At 44.1% G+C, this 22,820-nt stretch overlaps 1 protein-coding gene across 3 annotated transcripts in view; it reads right to left on the reverse strand.

Annotated features, from left to right (window-relative positions):
• Positions 1-7,792: 7,792 nt before the first annotated feature.
• CEP170B (centrosomal protein 170B) overlaps positions 7,793-22,820 on the reverse strand; it is an 82,436-nt gene continuing 67,408 nt past the window's right edge. For all 3 annotated transcript variants that reach the window (XM_088673585.1, XM_088673579.1, XM_088673582.1), the window contains exons 14-19: positions 20,259-20,418; positions 13,217-13,360; positions 11,959-12,047; positions 10,893-10,986; positions 9,974-10,025; positions 7,793-8,719 (exon numbers count right to left, since the gene is read on the reverse strand). In XM_088673585.1, coding sequence (XP_088529711.1) covers positions 8,481-8,719; positions 9,974-10,025; positions 10,893-10,986; positions 11,959-12,047; positions 13,217-13,360; positions 20,259-20,418 — 778 coding nt within the window. In that variant the 3' untranslated portion in view covers positions 7,793-8,480. The remainder of the gene's footprint in view (positions 8,720-9,973; positions 10,026-10,892; positions 10,987-11,958; positions 12,048-13,216; positions 13,361-20,258; positions 20,419-22,820) is intronic.

The following is a 22,820-nucleotide window of genomic DNA, read 5'->3' on the forward strand; positions in this document are numbered from 1 at the left end:
TTTGCACGAACAGGGGGTGGTCGGGAGGACGTCATTTGCCTCTTGAAGCACCCCTTTGCAATCCCCGCCACGTTTGATGCCGTCTAGCAAAAGCTGGTTTTCAGCAAGATCCCAAATCAGTGCTCGATCTGGAAGAGAGCATGAAGCCAGTGTAGGAGTTTAAGGAGTGGGGAAGGAATCGGGCAGCAGGGTGATGAATAGAAATGACACAACAGAAGACTAGGAAGGGGATCGTGGTAGTCAGGGGAAAGAGTTCAACAAGTATATGATCCCCTAGAATCCTTTCAAACTAAGTTCTATCGCTGTCTGCTGGGGATCCCCTCCTGTGTGTCCACTGTGCGGACACTGAGATCCAGCACCGAGGGCCTTCTGGCGGTTCCCTCATTGCGAGAAGTGAGGTTATAGGAAACCAGACCTAGAGGGCCTTCTCGGTAGTGGCACCCGCCCTGTGGAACGCCCTCCCAGCAGATGTCAAGGCAATAAGCAACTATTTTACTTTTAGAAGACAACTGAAGGCGGCCCTGTTTAGGGAAGTTTTTAATGTTTGATCCTGTATTGTTTTTAATATTCGGTTGGAAGCCGCCCAGAGTGGCTGGGGAAACCCAGCCAGATGGGCGGGGTATAAATAATAAATTATTATTATTATTATTATTATTATTATTATTATTATTATATTATATAGTGGTCCGCCTGAAAGTTGGGCAAATCCCTGTCAGCGCCCAGATATGGATTTTGAAGATTCACTACTGGCTAAAACTAATTTTTTTTCCCTTGTTGGGTTGGCACCCCTAACCCTTCCGGACTCCTTCCAATCCTGGAAACCAAACACTGTATGAAAAGCTAAGAGATTTGGGATTCTCGCCTCAGGCTCTGTTAGCTGCAGGATACGAGAAAGCAAGAGCAATCATTTGCCAACGAGTTTGGGATGTGGAACTCCAACACCATGTGAGCGAGATGAATAAACATCCAGGTATAAAGGACAATGGGAGAGGATTCTCCCCAGCAAAGTATGTATTTGATAAAATTACAAATACCTTAATATAGACGGGCATTTACCCTTGCCAGATTTAATGTATTGCCACCTGCCTTATTGCAGGGAAGATTCACAGGTAAACCATATGCGGAACGAGTCTGCCAGAGGTAGAATCTGCCTCTCACGTTTTATTACGCTGCCGTTTTTATAATGACATACGCCAGGCTTTCATTTCACCGGTCATGCAAAATTCTTTATAAACGAATCCCAATGTCTTAAACTCCTTGTAGAAGATACAGACCCTGAGATTATGCTAAAAGTGGCCAAATTCTGTGCAGCAGCCATAAAGCTCAGAGAACAAGCGGTGCTACCACAATGAATAAGACCCCAAATGGTAATCTTTAGGCTATATTTTAGTGTCCCAGTTCCAATTTATTCATTTTAAATTTATTCATTTTTTAATGCTGCTGTGCTGTACAGTATACATATATGTGTGTGTATTGTTCCTGCTGTGTAAATGTTAGTGTATTATCATTGTGTTTTATGATTTTTATTATTCTTCTGATTTTGTAAGCTGGTCTGTGACCGTAAGAATAAATTCAATTCAAGTTCAACAAGTAGGGCCTGCAACAAAATGTTGAAGTGTGGAATACTTCTTCTGTTCAGGGTCCCAGCCACCCATCCCCCTTTCAAGAATACTCCATTCCATTCTGCCTCACCCTCGGATTGCCTCCCCCCCACCACCACCACAATTGACATGTGAACATTAAGCATGCTGTTCTCTTCAGACTTATTTTTCGCTCCCCCATCCATTGCTTTTCACCCCCAGCTTCATCATAATTCTGCAACCTTCCTCTTGGCAAGCCCTCAAGGTTGTGAAGCAGGGTCAGTCAGGAGTGTGGCGGCTTGGGGAGAGGAAGCAAAGCTTAGAGAAAGCCCTGGGGACCAGATTGGGAGGCTTGTTCCGTGGACCTGAGATTTTCCACTTTGATACAAAGGATGAGGCCACTAGTCATCGTAGTCATATAAGCCTTCGCCCCAATCTACATTGGATCCAGGTTGGCTGTGCTCCCAGAACTGAGGTGCATATATTTCCCCCCCCTCTTTTTCAACCTTATTTCAATTTATTAAAATTATGTCCTGAAAGGACTTACAAAAACATATTTTTGGAGATGAAAGAAAACCTCTCGTGGAAAACAAAAAAGAATGATTTATTATAGCAAATTTATGATAAAATTATATAAAATAACAATTTATTTTGTTTTTAAAGACATCCACAACATCACCTTGGAACAAAAATATACAGATAAGTTGCCTATCAACCAAATGAAATAAATTACCATATATTTTTTTTTAAAAAAGGAAAAAATAAGGGGGGATGGGAAATGCCCCACTATGTACGAATTGACGGGGGTATTCCGGATTAAAATTATACAGAGTATTTCAAGAGGGGGTATGGAAACAAAAAAAGACAAATCACTGAAACAGTTTTGAATTATACAAAGTTGAATTTCTGCTATACAGCCCAGCTTGCATTTGTGTCGCATGCAGATGGAATGAATGACTCCATGAACAGTTTGTGTGTGTGTGTTTGAACAGCAGAAAATGATTTCAGCAGCATAACAACAGCATATAGTTAGGCACAATTCAGCAAGGGGCACATCAGAAAGTGAACAGGTAGTTAATGTACATTTTACAGCTGCAATGTATACATTTGCTGGATTCAAAATAAAAGAGAAAGACCTCGCATCAATTTACCAATATCAGTAGCATCTTTGCACTCATACACTTTTATTCTTAAAGTAGGTCATCTGTAAACGTTTTCTTTAACTCGTTGAAGGATGAGTCAGGCCATTCACACATTATGGGTTTTAGGTGTACACCTAAGACCTGTTAAGTGCATCCCAAAATAACGAAGTGTGTGAGGGGAAAAGAGGTGTACCGTGCTAATACAATCAGTGCACGCTCCTGTGACAAAACTTATTTTGCCTGTAATGTGTGAAGATGCCCCTCTCCCCAGCTGATTTGCAGGTCAAGTTTTCTCAGGTTCAAATCAACACAAGCCAATTCCACTTCCAGCCTCCCCCAAATGGACATTGTTTGTTCACTGAACCTGTGAACAAAGCTCCAGAACGTATCCTTGCAGGGTGAGTGAATCTCAAACATCTTGGGCTCATCATCTAGGCACATGCCGGACTGTTGGAAAAGTGTGTTTCGAACTTGTGCAAAGACTTTGACCTGGTTAATTCAGCTTTGTCGTCATCAACAGCATGAGAGTGACAGGCTGCACATTATATGCTCAACGCAACCAAGTGCGCTCACTCTCAGATAAATACATCCATTCCATCATTACGAAACAACAAGGATGTAACATGTTAACATACCCAAAAGAAAACTCACTTTCCTCCCAACATATAGAACCAAGCTCAGTTTTCAGAAAGAATCCTGAGGCAAACCGATGCCCACCTCACCACTTAATTCCAATGGGATATGGGCTTTTTATTTCTCTGAAAATTTACGAGCCAAAGGTAGATGTTTAACTTAAACATTTGAAGAAGAAGAAAACAGAGCATGGCAATGCACATGAAAACAAGAAGGGCCAATGGATCAACACTCTAGGAAAGAAACAAACCACAAAAGTTGAAACCCTAAAGTAAATGGGATCTGGACTACTCAAGAAGTACCAGGACAAAGACTGTATGCAACATAAAATTGGGGATTTACGTATGTATACTGTATGTTGGAGGGACCCAAAGCTGGACAGAGTTTAGAGTCATAAGGTTTCCTCTTTGGCATAACTACATGTGACAATTTAATACCGTACAGCCCGAACTGCAGGATTCAGAATAAAGACCCTGTTTGGATTAACCTATACTGCAATGTGCAGTAGGAAAACACACTGGATCACCCTTTGCCACCCAGATGCTAGAGTACACAGAATAGCCACATGTAAATGTAGTATCTGCCTAGCATGTGTGCACACAAAATACCTCACATTTAGATCTGAATAACAGGATCACTGCCCAGATTTTTTATTTTTTTAAAAAAGGTAAACTACAGTGTAGTTTGGGTCTACATCTGTAGACCCTACAAAAGCATTACAACCTATGTGGGAATATCCAAGAGATTGACAAATATTATCCTCCTTCCCTAAGAGTCTTCTAAGCTTGTTCAAACTAAGCCTGTGTTTAAATAAAAAATAAAAATTACAGCATTATATTAAAAGAGAATCACATTTAGACTTGGTGTTGGCAAACACCGTGTTGTGTGGCATCTCTGTTTGATCATGGGGAAGAACTGGGGAAGTGAAAAGATTGTGTGTTCCAGCCTCTGGGTTTGCCCATTATTTCAAAGTCCTGGAATATATTACTGAATAACTTGATCAAGGGGGAGGCAAAAAATATCTTAGCCTAAAAAAACCAAGTGGATACAGACAAGCATTGACCAGGTTACAGCCTCTTCTCAGTCTCTTGTGGGACAGCCCTGATGTGGGTGTTTAGGTGAATTTGATGTGCCCCACCATTCCCACGTGGTTTATTGATTTCACAGACAGGAACAAATCGGCTGACCACATGCCGAGATCAACAGTTGACGTCTCTCTAACATGGCTGGATGCACCCTAAGCTGAGTTGGCAAACACCCCCCCCCTCCATGTGCAACAGAAGAGGGGAGAACTAAGGTCCTATCCACACCATACATTCAAAGCACATGGCTTCTCCCAAAGAATCCTGGGGACTGCAGTTTGATGGGAATCGTACCTCTGGAAAGGGTAAAACTACAGTTCCCGGGAATCTTCGGCGGAAAGCCATGCCCTTTAAATGTATGGTGTGGTAAAAGGTAAAGGTAAAGGGACCCCTGACCATTAGGTCCAGTCGTGACCGACTCTGGGGTTGCGCGCTCATCTCGCATTATTGGCTGAGGGAGCCGGCGTATAGCTTCCAGGTCATGTGGCCAGCATGACAAAGCCGCTTCTGGCAAACCAGAGCAGCACATGGAAACGCCGTTTACCTTCCCGCTGTAGTGGTTCCTATTTATCTACTTGCACTTTGATGTGCTTTCGAACTGCTAGGTTGGCAGGAGCTGGGACCAAGCAACGGGAGCTCACCCCGTCACAGGGATTCGAACCACCGACCTACTGATCAGCAAGCCCTAGACTCAGTGGTTTAACCATAGCGCCACCTGGGTCCCTGTATGGTGTGGATTTGACCTAAATAACTGAATGTGCAACTTACTGGATCCTTCTGTAAATAAGAAGAGCTTTGGAAATCTTTACTGCTGTGTCTCTACAGCAATGGCACCATTTGTTATTCTAAGTTACACAGCCAACTTATCTAAGAAAGACGCATGCCATAAAACTAAAACCATGGATCTTCCACAGTTAGAGAAACATAGGGAGGCTGAATATGTTGTTCACTTGCCAGACCACTTTGCCTCCTGCCATCTTATAGCATTGCTTTAAACAAATTCCATTTAATGGACTAGCCGTCTTCTCTATTGAATACAGTACATCCACTATCCCCAGGCCCACAATACCAGTAGGTTCCCACCTACAACAACAACAACAACCACCCCCTTTCCCAACCCCCATCTACAGCAACTGGGGATCATCAGACTAACAGCGCCCCCTCCCCCGGGGAAATCATTCCATTCCATTCATTTTCAAAAAGATGGACACAAGATCCACTACCTGGCAGCGTTAAGATATTTTGCATACAATTTTCCAGACTTAGGATGAATACATAAAACCTAAAGGTAAAGGGACCCCTGACCATTAGGTCCAGTCGTGACCGACTCTGGGGTTGCGGCGCTCATCTCGTGTTATTGGCCGAGGGAGCAGGCATACAGCTTCTGGGTCATGTGGCCAACATGACAAAGCCGCTTCTGGAGAACCAGAACAGCACACAGAAACGGCGTTTACCTTCCCGCTGGAGCGGTACCTATTTATCTACTTGCACTTTGACATGCTTTCGAACTGCTAGGAGCTGGGACCGAGCAATGGGAGCTCACTCCATCGCAGGGATTCGTACCGCTGACCTTCTGATCGGCAAGCCCTAGGCTCAGTGGTTTAACCCACAGTGCCACCTGCGTCCCACACTTCTTCAGATACCTAGATGCACACGAAAGCTCATACCAATGACAAACTTAGTTGATCTCTAAAGTGCTGCTGGAAGGAATTTTTTTTATTTTGTTTTGACTACGTCAGACCAACACGGCTACCTACCTATAACTAAAAAGAATTATCTTTCTACCACCAGAAATCATAGGTGGCATAGCTGCCAAGTTATCCCTTTTTTTAAGGGATTTTCCCTTATGCTGAATAGGCTTCCTCGCGAGAAAAGGGAAAACTTGGCAGCTATGATAGGTGGTGCTGGTTTGCATCATTAGTCCACCTAGCTTAGCCTTCACCAGCCTTCCAGATGTTTTGGCCTACAACTCCTATCAACCCCCAGGAGTTGTAACACAAAATGTCTGCAGAGCTCAGTACTGTCTTTTTCACAATAAAGACGCACGTTCCTTATTTTTTTTAGCTACTTAGGCAAAAGAGGAATTTTATAATAGAAAAAAATTAACTGGCATCTCAATAAGTGCACCCCCCCTCCCAGTCAGCAAGCACTAATTTGGCAAGTGGGAGTGGAAAACAATGAATTTTTAAAATTATTATTATTAATTTTAAAATTGTGTTTTTATTAGCATGCACCTCAGAATTGTTGCAAAACTATCCTTGGCATTATCCGAGATTGCATTGGTGGAAGTATAAGATCATTTCAATAATACTGTATTTAAAAGCCAGCCACTCAACTCACTTAATTCTTACTAGCCAGAAGAGCTCACATATCTGGATTCAACAGTCACAGGGTGGCCACAGTGCTTGAAGTAAACTGAGGTTTCAGCTGTTTGTGCGTGTGCAGGGAGAGAGCGAGAGCAATACATTCACCATTATACAGTAGCTTGCCCGGATTTGCCAGCTCCCCATTCATCTTGGTAGGAATGCTTGACACAACGTACAAAATGGGAGCAAATAAGGTAACAGAGACAACATGAGGGTGAACTCTCAACCCACCTATGGAAACCCCAGGTGGGATGCTTCTAAGACGGACTCCTGAAATCCACATTCATGCGATCAACGTAAGGCAGTAAAAAGTTGGAATCTCACCACGATTTGCGGCAACTTTTATTAGTGCCAGCCTGCATTTTGGGGAGACCAGGGGTTACTGCAGAAGCTGCCGTGCCTGCGATCGGTGATATCGCTGCCCTGCTGGCCATCACCAAATGATTGACAAGCTGGCCATTCACAAAAGAGTGTAGTCCAGGGTCTTGCTGGCTCAACAGATCTGCATGAGAAAACCCAAGGAAGTTGGAGGCAACACAAGACAAAGCTCTATTAAGGAGGCCTCCATTTAGCATGCATCGCAGGGTGAGGAACGAGGCTCAAGACAGGATTCCTATGAGTGCAAAAAGCAGCTCAACTCCTACACTCTTAAACTTCCTATGCATGTCAATGAGATTTAGAAGCACAGGATGGTGAGTTATGATCAAAATCTTAATTGCTCGCACATGGAATACTCAATTCTTTAGTGCCTTCAGAATTCTATGCAGTAAACAGGAGACTTTGTGGACTGCATTAAAAACACATTTTGACCACCTGAAAACTTAGTTATGAAGCAGCTGCCATGAAATAGTACAAATTTGGCAACTTCACTATACAAAATCCTGACCTTGTGACTAATTTGCCTCCTCCTCTGCACCTGAATTTCATCCTCTCTCTCTCTCTTTTTTTACTGATTACAATAAGGGAATCAAAAATGCAAACTTAATCACTGCCTCTCCATCATCTGTAATCTTTATTACTCATTCCCAGTGGAATCATAAAAGCTGTGTGATTGGAAGTGGAATGATTCAATGTCATCTTGGTTTCCTTTTTGGAGATGTTTGCAAGTTAACTGCTCTTGGATCTCTGAAATGAAAAAGAAAAAAAGACTTCCACGCTGCATTGCTCAGCTGACAAGCATGGGAGGGGGAATCAGTTTTGGCTGAACCATTTAACGATTTGTATTTAAAATTAAATATACAGCAACAGCCAGCCACTGCCCCCAAAAGGTACATTTTCAAAATGGAGCCTCTATACAACTAAAACAGACAGCTATAAACAGGCTAAATACAATAACATATCAGAGCTTCGGCAGTACAGTGTGAAGAATACGCAAAGCCTGTTTGCTATGGCACATTGGAGAAATTATGCATCACTTGCTTTTTGCCTCTGTGCTGAATATGTGCTGTTCCACAGTGCTCGTCCATTTTTGCCCCTTCCAAAAGGCGTATACATAGGCCTGCCACTTGTGCTCACACATCAGAGATTGCACCTTTTCGTTTTGTTGTCTTTTCTTTTGTGCAATGTGTTAGCAATCTAAACAACTGCTCCACAAGGACTTGCCCACAACCACTCGTACACAACACTAACGCCACGGCAAATTACATACAAGAGGGAAAGCGATAGAAAACTTTCTTGCTAGATCACGTATTTCTCCCCATCTGGAACAAACGTAGCATCCTGCAGGCTAGCAGAGCCAAAGTTTGATTTCTGCACGTAATTTCTCTTCTTGACAGGCGACAACGCCTCCAACATGGACCCGGAAATGTTGTTAGCAGTCCTGATTTTAGCCGCCACAGACTGTGGCGTAGCAGAAGACATTTTGTTATTGGCGAGCACATCCAAGTTTCCACTCGGGTCAATGATGGCATTTATAACTGCAGAAAAAAAGGGGGAGAAAGCCAAGGCAGCCTTAACATGGATTTATAGGGCTACAGGGCTACACATTCTCATTCTCTCCCTCTCCCTCTCTCTCTCCCAGTTACTTCACACTTGATGGCTGGCAGTCAAGCAGATGAATGGCTTCTATTTTATTTTGTTTGTCAAGTATTATCTGTTTTATCGCATTATTATTATTATTATTATTATTATTATTATTATTATTATTATTATTATGTTGGGAGCCACCCAGAGTGACTGGGGAGGCCCAACCAGATGAGCGGGGTATAAATAAATTTATTATTATCATCATCATTATCATCATCTCCCAAACCTGGAGGTTGTTGGGATTAGTAGGGCAGAATGCAGGGAGCTGGGCAGCAGGTGGCGCTATAATAATATAATAAAAATTTATCATTTATACCCTGCCCATCTGGTTGGGTTTCCCCAGCCACTCTGGGTGGCTTCCAGCAGAAGATTAATCATCATAATAAATAGAAAGCAATAAAACTTCAAACATTAAAAACTTCCCTAAACAGATGTCTTCTAAAAGTCAGATACTGTAGTTGTTTATTTCCTTGACATCGGATGGGAGGGCGCCACTACCGAGAAGGCCCTCTGCCTGGTTCCTGTAACCTCACTTCTCTCAGTGAGGGAACCGCCAGAAGGCCCTCGGTGCTGGACCTCAGTGTCCGGGCTGAACGATGGGAGTGGAGACGCTCCTTCAGGTATTCTGGGACGTGCTCTGATTAGGTCAGCATCAACACTCTGAATTGTGCTCGGAAACGTACATACATTCTTCTTTCCCTTTTATCTGTGGGTAGATCTACACTCCTGGTAATAATAATAATAATAATAATAATAATAATAATAATAATAATAATATATTATTTATACACCCCACCCATCTGCCTGGATTTCTTATAACGTTAAGAAAGAGTTAAGAGATGATTTTCAAAACGTAAGGGTCACGTTACTTTCTGCTAAGAACGTTAATAAAGTAAATGTGACACCAGAGGGCACTGCAGAGCAACCAGGAACCGGGCAGTAAGGGGAACTGCTGTTACAGAGGAATAACGATAAGGTAACGAATGTAATCTTTGCAGTATGCCTTGTGACGTTTTAGAACGGCATAGGTAATATTGCTCTAATGACGTTTAAAAAGGTCAGTGTAGATCAAGCCCGGCTCTTAGTACAATAAACTGCATTTAACGCAAACCAAAGAGAAACAGGGAAGTCAAAATAAGGCAAACCTTCAAGTTGTTTCTGGACTCGACGGAGCTCCTTCAAAATAGAGCTGATTTCCTAGTAATAAAGAACGATAGGTTTAGTAATTCAAATACTCAAGGGTCTGAGAATGTGTTTATTCTATCAGTGATAGCAATTTCTGTTTAGTTCCAGATCTGTTCAACTTCCCATATTAAAACATAAACTGGGGCAAAGTTTCTACATTTGCCCCCCCCTTTTCTATTTAAAGGTTTTTAAAGTTACATTTGGTTTTTGAAAGCTTCACCCCACCCGCCCCCTTGTAGTAGTAAAACTCAATATTTTGACCTTACAAATGGGCAGATATTTCTGCTGACATTTAAGAGCAGCCACGTACCAGTCTCCTTTATTTAAAAAGTGTGAAAAAAGGAGACAAAATTAAGAACCAAAATCTGTAACGAGCCAAGTTTCGAGATTTCCGCTTCAGGTGCACATTTCAATGAACGTAACAGAAGAAGAAGTTGCCTAGTCCAACATCATTTTCTCACAGTGGCAGAAAAGATGCTTAGGGGAAGATCTTGAATGTGACAGCACTTTCTCCAATTGTGATTTCCAGAGGCATAATCCTCTTATGAAGTCACCCAAGTTGGTGGCTATCACTACATCTAGTGGAAGCATATAGCTTAACGATGTGCTCCATTAAGAAATTGCTTTCTTCTGTGTGTCCTGAACTTTCCAACATTCAGCTTCGTTTTGTTAGTTGTCCAGGAGTTCTCGCATAATTTTATAACACCTCTATCATGCCCCCCCCTGCACTCATTCTAGTGCCCTGCATTCATCTCAACCGTGCCATAAACAAACAAAAGAAGGAAGGTAGGTAGGTTTGTGCATGGAAGTCTAAGGGTTGCAGATCGATAAAGACTTCCTGTAAAACCAAGCACACAGTTCAGGACAAATATTCCCCACCTTGTTTGAGGTCTTTAGGATTGGCACTTCGTTTTCGGAGTTAATCTTGGCCTCCATCTCCTCCCATGTCCGCTCAGTATTCTGGAACAGAATTCTGATACACAATATAGATAATATTTTGTCAAGAAAAGAAACATGCTTGGGAATAACTATCTCCAATACAGTAATAAACTAGGATAGAGAACCTGTGGCCTTTGTGGTCTTCGCTCTCTTTTTTTTATTATGTATTTTATCTTCTTCTTTTGTATTTGTATGCTGTGAATCGCCCTGAGATCTTTGGGTGAAGGACGGTCTACACATTTAATAAATTAAAAATTAAATTAAATAAGCTGATGATGGGGGTGATGGGAGTTGTAGTCCAACAACAACCGGGCAACCACAGATTCCCCACCCTTGGCTTATAGATTTCCACCTCCCACATCTGCCGATACATTGAGATAATCCTGAGTTACAAGAAAGGAGATTTCAAAGGAACACCAGGAAGAACTTTCTGACAGTAAGAGCTGTTTGCTGTTTGGCAGTGGAACAGTCTCCCTCAGGAGGTTGTGGACTCTCCTTCCTTGGAAGTTTTTATCAGAGGTTGGATGGCCATCTGTCGCGGATGCTTTAGCTGAGATTCCTGCATTGCAGGGGGTTGGACTAGATGACTCTTGGAATCCCTTCCAATTTTATAATTCTATGATTCTATCAAAGACCGTTCTCTGAGCTCCCCTGCGTTCTGAAGTCAGGGGCATTGGGAGGGAGGCAGCAGTTCCAGTTTAGGCTTCTAAATGAGCCCACAGAAACTACATTATAAAGGGAGGGAGGGGTTAAAATGCATAACGACCAGCTACAGCGCACATTCAGAAGGCCTTGAATGTGCACATAATCTATCCACGAAGAGTAAATTGTCCACATTTCCCAGTCAGTATACATTATCTCCAACAGGCCTTGGGAAATGTGCAGATCTCGGCAAAAACAACAACAACAACTAGCTAGTTGAATCAGTCATCTCCTCCAGACCAGGAGCCTGGGGTTCCTCCACAGCTTCACCATTGTGAAGTTTAGACTGAGGGCATCCACTCACTTCATTTTCTCCGCCAGGTTTTCTGTGTTTTCCCGGATGGCGTGGGATAACTGGGATACTGGATTCAGCATCAAGTTGTCAAAGATTACCTGAAACGCATCACCACAAACAGCAGGATTTATTTCAGTAGAAGCGGGTGTTTATCAGAAGTGATATCACAACAGGATTAGACCCCTGCATTTGGAGGGTATATTCATGGTGTTTTCCCAAAGGAAACACTGTTTTGTGTTTCTGATAACAACAGGGAAGGGATCAGGTCTTCTTGTCGAACTTCACTGGCAGATTATAGCCTGATATGATAAGTGCCAATGGGCTTGGTGTATACATTTAGAGCTTCATAGGATCCTAGCCAATGTACTTTTTTCACACAAGCTGGTTTTAATCCGCTGAAGCTTCCTGAAGCCCTTCCATGATTTTAAAAAGAATTATTAAAAAAATAATCACAAAAAAGGCTACTACTCAATCAGCTAAACTGAAACATGGATAGGAAATCTGTGGCCTTCTAGATTATAACTACCATGATCCCTGGCCACTGGATCATGTTGGCTGGGCTTGATATACCTGAAGGAGCGTCTCCACCCCCATCATTCTGCCCGGACACTGAGGTCCAGCTCCGAGGGCCTTCTGGCGGTTCCCTCACTACAAGAAGTGAGGTTGCAGGGAACCAGGCAGAGGGCCTTCTTGGTAGTGGCTCCTGCCCTGTGGAACACCCTCCCACCAGATGTTTTCTAGGAAATAAACAACTATCTGACATTTAGAGGACACCTGAAGGCAGCCCTCATCAGGAAAGTTTTTAAGGACTGATATGTTAATGTATTTCTAATCTTTTGTTGGAAGCCAGCCAGAGTGGCTGGGGAAACCCAGCCAGATGGGTGGGGTATAAACAATAAATTATTATTATTATTATTATTATTATTAGAGTCCAGGATCTAGAAAGTCACAGGTTCCCCATTCGTGAATTAAAACAAGCTCCAGATAAGTCAGGCACAATTTATTTATTTTTGAAGAGCTGTCATTTTTAATACTAATGTGCTGCTCCCAAATGACTGTCTACAACAGCAGTTGGAAACCTCCAGGTCCGTGGGCCTGATTAGAACACAAGACCTTCCCATTTGCCTGAGCCACGCCCACCTTCCCTACATGCCCTGGGGATCAGCTGATCAGCTTGCCTAGCACTGTGCTCTAAGCGACGTCATGTGACTGGCAGGTGTTAAACTATCTGCTGTGTGGCTTGTGATCGCACTTGCCAAGAACTTACCTCTTCCCTGTTTCTCATCCTTGTTTTCCTCGTGAGGTCCTCTTCTCGGCTGTCATTCATATTTTGGTCAAAATCGTGGAATCCCGTTGAGCCAGGAGGCACCTTCTGGTAGTTCAGGCTTGCTTCTGGTATGTGCTGCACCAGCTTTGAAATACATAACGAATGGTGAGAGAATTTATTGTATATCGCCAGTTCGGGACAGAGGAATAAAAGTGTAGGGTAAAGCACATAGGTCAGTGATGTCCAAACTTTTTTCAAAGAGGGCCAGATTTGATGATGTGAAGGGCCGTGAGGGCCGACCAAAGTTGTTGACCTTTTTTTTAGGATTGAAGTTGTTGAAGGGGTTTTTTTTTAGGATTTTGCCCCTGGAATAAACTGCCACAAGGGACGGATTAAACCGACCGGCAGACTCGATTAAGCCCCCGAAACAGACTTTGGGCATGCTTGACATAGGTGAACACTACGCCCTGCTTCATCTAGGCTGAACTACAGGGACGTGCCTGAAAATGGCAGCCCCACCTCTAGTTCTTTCCCTCTTTAATGCGTACGAACACCCTCCATGTAACCCAGGGGTCCCCAAACTACAGCCAGATGTGGCCCAATTGACCTCCCAATCTGGCCCGCGACGAGCCCTGCCGCCCGCTGCCGCCGCCCGCTCTTACGGCACGCAGCGTGGCGGCGCGCTTCCAGATTGGAAAAAGCGCCAAAAATCGTTTGTGCGCATGCGTATGGGCCTCTCCCAACCCAGAAGAGGTCATTTCCGGTGCACTTCCGGGTCGGGGGGAGGCCCATACGCATGCGCACAAATGATTTTCGGCTATTTTTCCGACCTGGAAGCACGCCACCGCGCCAGTAAGTGTGTGAGCGCATGCACACGGGCGCGCACTCCCCCGCCCTCCGGACCGCCGCGCGATTGGCGCGGCGGGCACCGGCCCAAACCCGGGTAAGTCTGGGGACCCCTGATGTAACCCAATGACATCGTACAGCCTGTTTTCCTGCCCCAGTTTGACAACACCAGCTGCAACTGCAAGAAAAACTCATAATGTGATGGGACATCCCATCACGGTAGGGAAGAACAGATTACCGATGCAGCGACACTTTCCACGGCATTCCTATGTCATGCGTCTTTTCAGCCTTAGCCACTCCAAAATCTTGAGGCCTTTTCCCAACACCCCCCATTAGGTTTAGTCAAATTTTCACAGGGAAACTGTCAAAATAGCACAAGGCATTCTGCACACCTCTTTCTATTCAGCTCACTGCTCAGTTCACCCTTTTTTCCAGACAGTTCTTAAGTTTGTTTGCATCTCTCCAGGGATGGAAGGGGGAAAATGTGTTCAGTTCGCAATTTAACATGTAGCTACCCAGCTCGCCCTTTACACGCAGATACGCAAAACGTGACAGGGGTACCCTTTGGAACCAGCCGCTCACCGGACTTTGCGATACAGCTCTCCCACCAGCAAAAAATGCTTTATTAAACAAGTGTACATTGGGGAAAGCGAGGAGACAAAACGGTTCTATCAGTGCACAAGAAAGCATCAAATGGGGGGGGAGTGCTTGCAAACAATAAAAGTGTTTATTAGGCAAAATTGCATAGGAAAAATGTGGTGAAAGGGACACAAAAAAAGTGCCTACAAATTTTCATGTGGTCTTTTTTTTTTTTATGTAAACTGGTGTGAAAATGGGGAGAGATTAATTGACAAATGAGAAACAGAGAGAAACCAAAACAGACAGATCTGCACAGCCCTACATCGCAGCTGAACTGGGCGAAGCCAGCCATGTGGCAGGCAAGCATGCTCCCAGTCTGCACATGCTTGCTGTCGTGTATTAGTAGCGCATATCAGCTTAGGTTACCGTGCACATAAACCCAAGTAACATACAATCCTTACCATTTTTCAAAAATGCCCTTCGCACTTTCACTGCCTTGCAGGGGGTTGGACTGGATGGCCTTTGGGGTCCCTCCCCACTCTACAATTTTGTGATGGAGGAACATGCAGAAGAGGGAAGGGGTCATGGGCTCTGCCTCCCCAATCGCTGCGTGTTTGGTGGGAGGTATGAATGGGAGGCATATGTGGGTACAGTGCTAGGTTCCTCAAAGCAGTTTGGGATCCGTATTGTGCAGGGTTCCCAGCCGTGTGGAGGAACTAACAAGCATACAAACGGCCGGCTCTACCATTTGGTAGAGCTGCCTCAAGTGACAGATGCTGGGGTCAGTGTGTGTGTGTGTGTGTGTGTGTGTGTGTGTGTGTGCGCGCGCGCGCACATGCACACAACGGCAGTGAGGGGATGAAAGACACAGCTCTGTGACCACACAGTCTGCCCTAATCTTTCCTGTAGAGCCAGGATTGGTGCACAGAACTCTAAATGCATCCATGCCATGTAGATATTGTGTCAAACATACTTGGGTCACGGGTGGGGAAAGTAGGGGCAGAAGCGAGGAGGAATAATCGGCTCCCGGTTGCATCTTTTCCTATTTGAACTTCATCTTTAATACATGTATAACATAACCAGATCAAAGAAATGCATTTAATGCAATGCTAGAAAATCCAAAGAAGGAAAACAAAGGCAGAGAACAGCGATGCCATAAAGATTAGCCAAATAATCATCATATTTTTTTAAATAAAAAAACCCTACATCCCTAGCTTAAAGCATATTAATTTAAATGAGGTTTTTTAAAAAAGCAACTTTAAGAGTGCTTTAAAAAGTAGAAATAAGTGGGATGGAAAATGCACCTGAGATGGAATTGCTGCCCGCAAAGATGAATGAGCAATCTGCATTAAGAAAAGAAAAGGAAAAGAAGAGATAGAAAGAGAGAAATCAATGTTGATATAAGAGCAACAGAATTTGCACACACATATACAGAGAGAGTGAGCCAAAAGGCAAAAGTACAGAATAATGTAACTGAGAATGAAAAAGGCAAATCAAAGAAGCGGCAATGTTGTCATAGAAAGTTCAAACATAGCATTTGAGCATGCAAAACTGTCTCCTATTGAATTAGGATCCATGTTGTCCAGAATTGTCTATTCTGATTGGCAGAGGTGGCTCCTGAACTGATGGTGGCTCCTTCCCAGCCCTGGTACCCAAGACCCTTTTAACAGGAAATGACATCATGGTGAGTCAAGATTCACTAATCAAGGAATTCTCCAGGGGAAAAAATAACCATCATGACTGTATGCAGATTAAGGTATCCTTCTGAAAAATTATGGAAAATTAGAAAATTGTGCAAGATAGGGCTTTTAAGATGGCAAAGACTCTTGGTTGCTTTTAAAGAGCTGCGTTTAGACACCAAAACTGGACCGGAGCGCACAGAGAGGCACTCAGCAGATGTCCCAAAGCAACACAGAAAAGCCCTTGAACTGCTGCTAAAATCATAGAATCATAGAATCATAGAGTTGGGAGAGACCACAAGGGCCATCCAGTCCAACCCCCTGCCAAGCAGGAAACACCATCAAAGCATTCCTGACAGATGGCTGTCAAGCCTCCACTTAAAGACCTCCAAAGAAGGAGACTCCACCACACTCCTTGGCAGCCAGTTCCACTGCCGAACAGCTCTTACTGTCAGGAAGTTCTTCCTAATGTTTAGGTGGAATCTTCTTTCTTGTAGTTAAGGGAGGGAGGGACAAACCTGCCCAACTCCCCAAGTAGACTGACTGCATCAACCATGACCTCTTGCCTCCGGGTTGGTGATGGGAAGGAGGCCCCCCTTTCAGGTTCCAGGGTGAAATCCAAACCCACTTTGTGCCAGGTTGGGGAGGCTGGATTGCACAGAGGCACTCGGCTGGCAAAAAACTTCCCCATTATGCCCACCAAATGTGCAGGAGAGGAGGCAGTGCAGTTGGCAGGTTCCCCATTGCTGGGGGCAGCCAGCCCAAAGCCCCAACGTGGGGACGGAGAGTGGCTGAGCTGGCCCCACCCGCCGTCACAGGACGGCATTGGGTTCAATCCAGGCCCAATGGCTGCACCATCTCCATAAATTGGGGTTAGGGTCGCACCTATAACTCAAATAAGCAAACAAACAAAATGTTCAGGTTGGGGTTATCCTATTTTAATGGTGTTTTCCTTTGAAACTAACGTCTTAGTTCTCCAGCCTTTCCAGCACGTATCCTTATTTATATAAATAAGATCAATTCCCATAGTTTACAGACCACCACATGCATCTAAGCCAAGCTTGCTTGTACTGTATGAGAGTGGCAGCTACAGGGTTTCCATTCCACCTGCAATTTGTTTGCTATTTCAACCCAGATTTTAAAGGTGGGGAAGTACAGCAGGTCTACAAAGCACCACAAACACACACACAGAGACACACACACACATGAAGGCTTCTCTATACTAATCTATTTCTATTAATATTTTACTTACAGGCAATAAAAAGTCCATATGGAACTGAGAGATAAGAGGGAGAATGGTTATTTGGCAGCTTCAAACGACAAGATCTGCAAGTAAGTGATTTAATAACCCAACGTTACCCATTCTTTGTTGGGGAAATATCACCCTCCCAACTGAGTGCCCTGGGCTCTGCCTTGGTAAATCATAATATACAACCACCAGAAGAACATAACAACAGAACTAAGGCTTTTTCCAATTGTTTACAGTAGAGGTCCTAAGTCCAGTGTGAGTGAAGAGGCCAAGACACTACATATGCATGTATGATTATATTTATACCCTAAGGTCATTGAGCGGGCTTCATGGCTGAGTGGAGATTCGAACACTCCTCTCCTGGGTCCTAGCCCAACCCTCTAACCACTACACTGTGCCAGCTGTATTATTAATTAGCTAAACTTTTCCTGCCTTTGCTTTTAGAGGCGCTGAGTTGGATTTGTTGGCAGTACCCTTGAATAGCTATTTTTGCCAAAAGAGGAATTGCTCTTCTCAAAACTGCCTTGGCAGAACATGCTCCTCCTACTCAGGAGCTGCAGGGGGCAACCACGGGTTGAAGGTCTCAAACTAGAGAGATGCAGAGCCGTGCAAGCGAAAGAGATTTCAGTGGCAAAGCAATCACGCTTAATACCTCCCGGTTAACCATGTCCTCCGGGCAGTCCAGAAATTGCATTTCATTGAATTTAAATACAATCACGAAAACAATCAATATAAAAGCAGCACCTACATAACATGAGCAAAAACCAGCCAACAAAGCAGCATAAGATCAATGCAACAACACTAACAGCCGACCAGGGGAAAGCATAGTAGTTGCAAGAGCTAAAAACATGAAAAGGTCTCCCCCCATCACTGAAAATTCCCAATGCAAACTCCAGGCCAACCTCTCTGGGGAGAGCATTCCAGGAACAGGGCACCACAACTGAGAAGGCCCTATCCCTAGTATCCATCTAGCTCACTTCCCTAGGTGGGGGAACCTGGAAAAAGGGTCTCCAGTGAGGATCTTATAGTCTGGGCAGGTATGTACAGGGGAGGTGATCCTTCTGGTATCCTGACCTCAAGGCATTTAGGGCTTTAGATATTGACCCCAGGTACAGTGGTACCTCTACTTGCGAATGTAATGCGTTCCGAACGCACATTCGTAAGTCGAAAAAAATTGTAAGCCGAATCCCATAGGAATGCATTGGGAGAAAAAAATCGTAAGTAGAAGCAACCCTATCTAAAAATTCGTAAGTAGAAAAAATCCTATCTAAACTGCATCCAAGATGGCAGACGGAGCTCCATTTGTAAGTAGAGTTATTCGTAAGTAGAGTTATTTGTAAGTAGAGGTACCACTGTACTCTGAATTGGCTAGAAGCCATTGAAGGTGATGAAACATTGATGTAATGCCCTGATTTCGCCCCAGTCCCCATTAACCACAGTTGCATGGTCCAAGAGTTTTAGTACTTTTGTTTTCAAGAGCAGGGGTCTGTTACCCCTTCCCTCCCTCCCTGTCTCCTCTCACATTTCCTCCTGTGTCGACTTTCAGGTCATAAGCTCCTGGAGGAAGGGACCGATTCGCTCGAACTCTGTAAAGTGTCATCCATGATAATGGCGCTATAACAGAGAGTTCAGCTGGGAAGAAGTAGCTCTTACTGCCTCCTTAATTGAAAAGATACACGTCACAACTTTACATAGGAATGTGCATGCAAAATGAATGATCATGGAGTATAAAACATGGATGTATTGTAGAAAGACTAGCCGGTTACTGAATCTTGGTGAGAGAGGGTGCGTGTTTGTGGGGAGCACACCATGTCATATAAAAATCCCAAAATGAAGGCTTGACTTTCAGAGGGGAGAGCTGACCTTGAATTTCCAATATCTAGCATCAGAATTCTTTGTAAAGGGGAAACTGGTTGCAAAACATAGGGAGGAACGAGACGTAACATCGCGGCATTGTGCATGTTCCTACCCCAATCTAACAGCAACCAAAAACCAGCCACAAGGAGTGGGAGCAGAGAAACACAGGGTGTGGTGAAGACAGGTCACACATTTCAGGGACCAAGTGTCACTTGGAGAAGAGGAGGAACTGGGCACGGGACTGCCATTACCACCAACCCATGCCTAGCATCCCATCACAGTCTCTGTTCCTGGTCTCCATTATGGGAAGCTGCTGAGAGGGTTGGGGGGATACAGCAGGAGTCTCTGTAACTAAACATTTTGGGGACAACTGGTTCTGTGTCCCAACATCTTTTGACGTCATTTTGCTGCGCAAGAAAGAACTAGCAAAAAGGGCATGGGTGGGGTGAGCTGAAGTTAATTTTACTAAATTGAGAGGGCTTGAGAGTGTGGCGTGTGTTTTTCTTCCCCTGCTCCCAAGAAGGAGAGGAAATCAAGGGGAAGGTAGATGGGCCTTAGCAGGTACAGAATTTCTGAAACAGGGATGGGGTTTCGATTGGGAGCCTCTGACTCAGCGTTTCCCAATTTGGGGCCTCCAGCTGTTGTTGGACTACAGCTCCCATCATCCCTAGCTAACAGGACCAGTGGTCAGGGATGATGGGAATTGTAGTCAAATAAACCAGCTGGAGACCCAAGTTTGGGAAACGCTGCTCTGACCTAATGAAGCTTCCTCTAACCTCTGTATTTTGGTTGCATTCACTGCTGCATAGGTCTTAAGCCGCTTAGGTCTTACCTCTTCCCTTGCTGATATGGTAGAGGCAGGGGTGTTAGGCACAGAACTGTGGGAGGTGCTTGGCCCCGTTCCCGATGAGCTCTGGGAATCTCCATCTCCAGCAACGTCATGAATCTCTCGAGCAAGGATCGCTACGTCCTTCACCAAGGTCTGGCTCAATCTGGAGGAACAGCATGGATAACTTAAGGACTGAGGAACGTTCAGGCTTAGCCCTTGTCTACACCTTAGCTAAGATAGGGGATATTACTCAAGAAAAAACTGAAACTATAACACTCACTTGCCCTTGAAAAATGCACAACCCAATTTAGATTTGCAGTTACACTTATTAAATTATGAAATTGCAGAACGTCTATTTTGCTACCCCAGGACAATACATTAAAATCTGGTTCTTGCATTATCTCTTCTGTTGTCTTTTTGTGGGGATTTTTAATTGATCATTGTTTGTTTCTAACCAAATGAATGTTTAATCAATGACATGTAAATAAATTAGAATTTCCCAACACCTTTCTGCGATACTAAATTAAGTGTGAGTTAAGTTACAATTTGATCAAAACTGTCACTTATCATTACACGGAAATGTCATCTGTTAACATTTTCTTTTTAAAATTCCTGATTAGTGCAACAAAGCAGAATAAAGATAAAATCTCAGAAACTAAGCAAGTGTGCTCTGAATTTTCAGCTTCGCTGGTGAAAACTGGCCTCCTGCAAATTTATCAACTAAAACTTTATTTGATTAATTTACCAGCTAAAGGAGTTGAAGGTTGCAGCCCTGTTTTCTATGCAGTGACTAAGATTCTGCAGAAACATGCAAGGTTATAGAAATACCTTTCAGCTGTTTCCTTGGAAACAAAAAAGCACAAGTGAGCTAAAATGGAGTAATATTGAGAACTGCATGACTAATTGAGTGGCTAGGTTTGTCTGGGGCCGAAGCAGTTTCTTCTGATGCCTCAATTACGCGATTAAGCCCAGTGTAAACAAGGGGGACTAATTTCCCTTTGAACCCTCACTTGCTATTCTAGACTGTGCCTCCCTGTTGATTCAGAAGCCACAGCAGAGGCGGGAGACAAAGGCTGCAATTATGGGGCGGCCTTCTTGCAAAATCCAGAGGAGCACTTTCTGCCCCTGACGCCAGACGGATCACAGGCAAGCATGCAGCCGTAGCTTCTGCAATCTCTGGCTTCTTAAGCAGAAAGTATTTATAGAACACAGAGAGCTGTGTAATGCTTAAGTTCCTGAAGAGCTGCCATCCCTTAAACACCCAGCTGTGCCATTATCAAGAGGACAATGCGCCGCACCAGAATGAGCCGACTGCCAGATTTATTCAGCAACTACAACGGGAAGATTGTGTAATGCAGCCTTCCCACAAGGCTTCCCCGTTAACAGCTGTGCAACCTGAACTTTTCCTACGCTTCTTTTGATGCATATGATTTTTTAAAAGGAGAATGCTAATAATATAATACTTAACCTTATTATAGCATTCGGGGGGTTATCATTATCTCAATAAGCCTTGCAGCAACCTTTCATATTAGTAAAGAAAGTTGCCTTACACCGAGTCAGCCTAGATTGATGCTTACGCTACAATAAATCTGCTAGTTCTTAAGGTGCCAAATGAATAGTTTGGACAGTAGACGGAGAACAGGCCCTTTTGCTCAAGCACACGAAACCCTTCATTCCTCCCTTTGTATGGCGAGCAACCAAGCTTCTATTTAACCATGGTTTCCCAGTTCAGTGGAATGGCAAAACCATGGTTGCTGTCATAGCCACAGTGGGTTGAGTCAAAACCAAAACCTATTGTCCTCCCAGACCTACAATTCCCATTGTGGTTATCAATCACGGAATACTAGAATTGTAGACTTGGAAGGAACCTCGAGGGTCATCGAGTCCAACCCCCTGCAACGCAGGAATCTCAGCTAAAGCATCCCTGACAGATGGCCATCCAACCTCTGCATAAAAGCCTCCAAGGAAGGAGAGTCCACAACTTCCCGGGGGAGGTTCCTCTCTCCAGGAAACACTGGGAATTGCGGCTCTGTGAGAGGAACAAGGGTCTCCTAACAACTCTCGGCACCCTTAACAAACGACAGCTCCCATAATTCTTTGGGGGGGCATGACTGTTAGAAGTGGGGTGATACTGCTTTAAATGTATTGTTATAGATTTGGGGGGCAGGGCTAAAGCCAAGAAATTAATAAATGGTAGGATTTTGATGATTTGGGGTGTGAAGGGCGAAACACAAACCACAGAGGAATTCCTGGACTAGAATACAGTGGTACCTCGGTTTACAAACAGTCCCATTTACGAACGCCGCAGACCCAAAAGTGTTTACATCTAGGTTCCGCGGCATCGGATGCGCAGATGCGATCTGTGCAGCTCGCGCATGCACAGAAGCATGCCTTCAGGGAGCGAACGCTTCCGTTTATGAACGCCTCCGTGGAACGGATCGCATTCGTAAACCGAGGTTCCACTGTATGCAATAAGACCTGGCCAAGCTAGGGCCATTAAGAAGTAATACAGAGCCATTGAGAGCTATTGGCAATGCAGAGAACTGTCCTGCCCCCAGTGACGGA

This window comes from Zootoca vivipara, chromosome 1 (genome assembly GCF_965207765.1).
Source record: "Zootoca vivipara chromosome 1, rZooViv2.hap1.1, whole genome shotgun sequence".
NCBI classification, from domain to species: domain Eukaryota; kingdom Metazoa; phylum Chordata; class Lepidosauria; order Squamata; family Lacertidae; genus Zootoca; species Zootoca vivipara.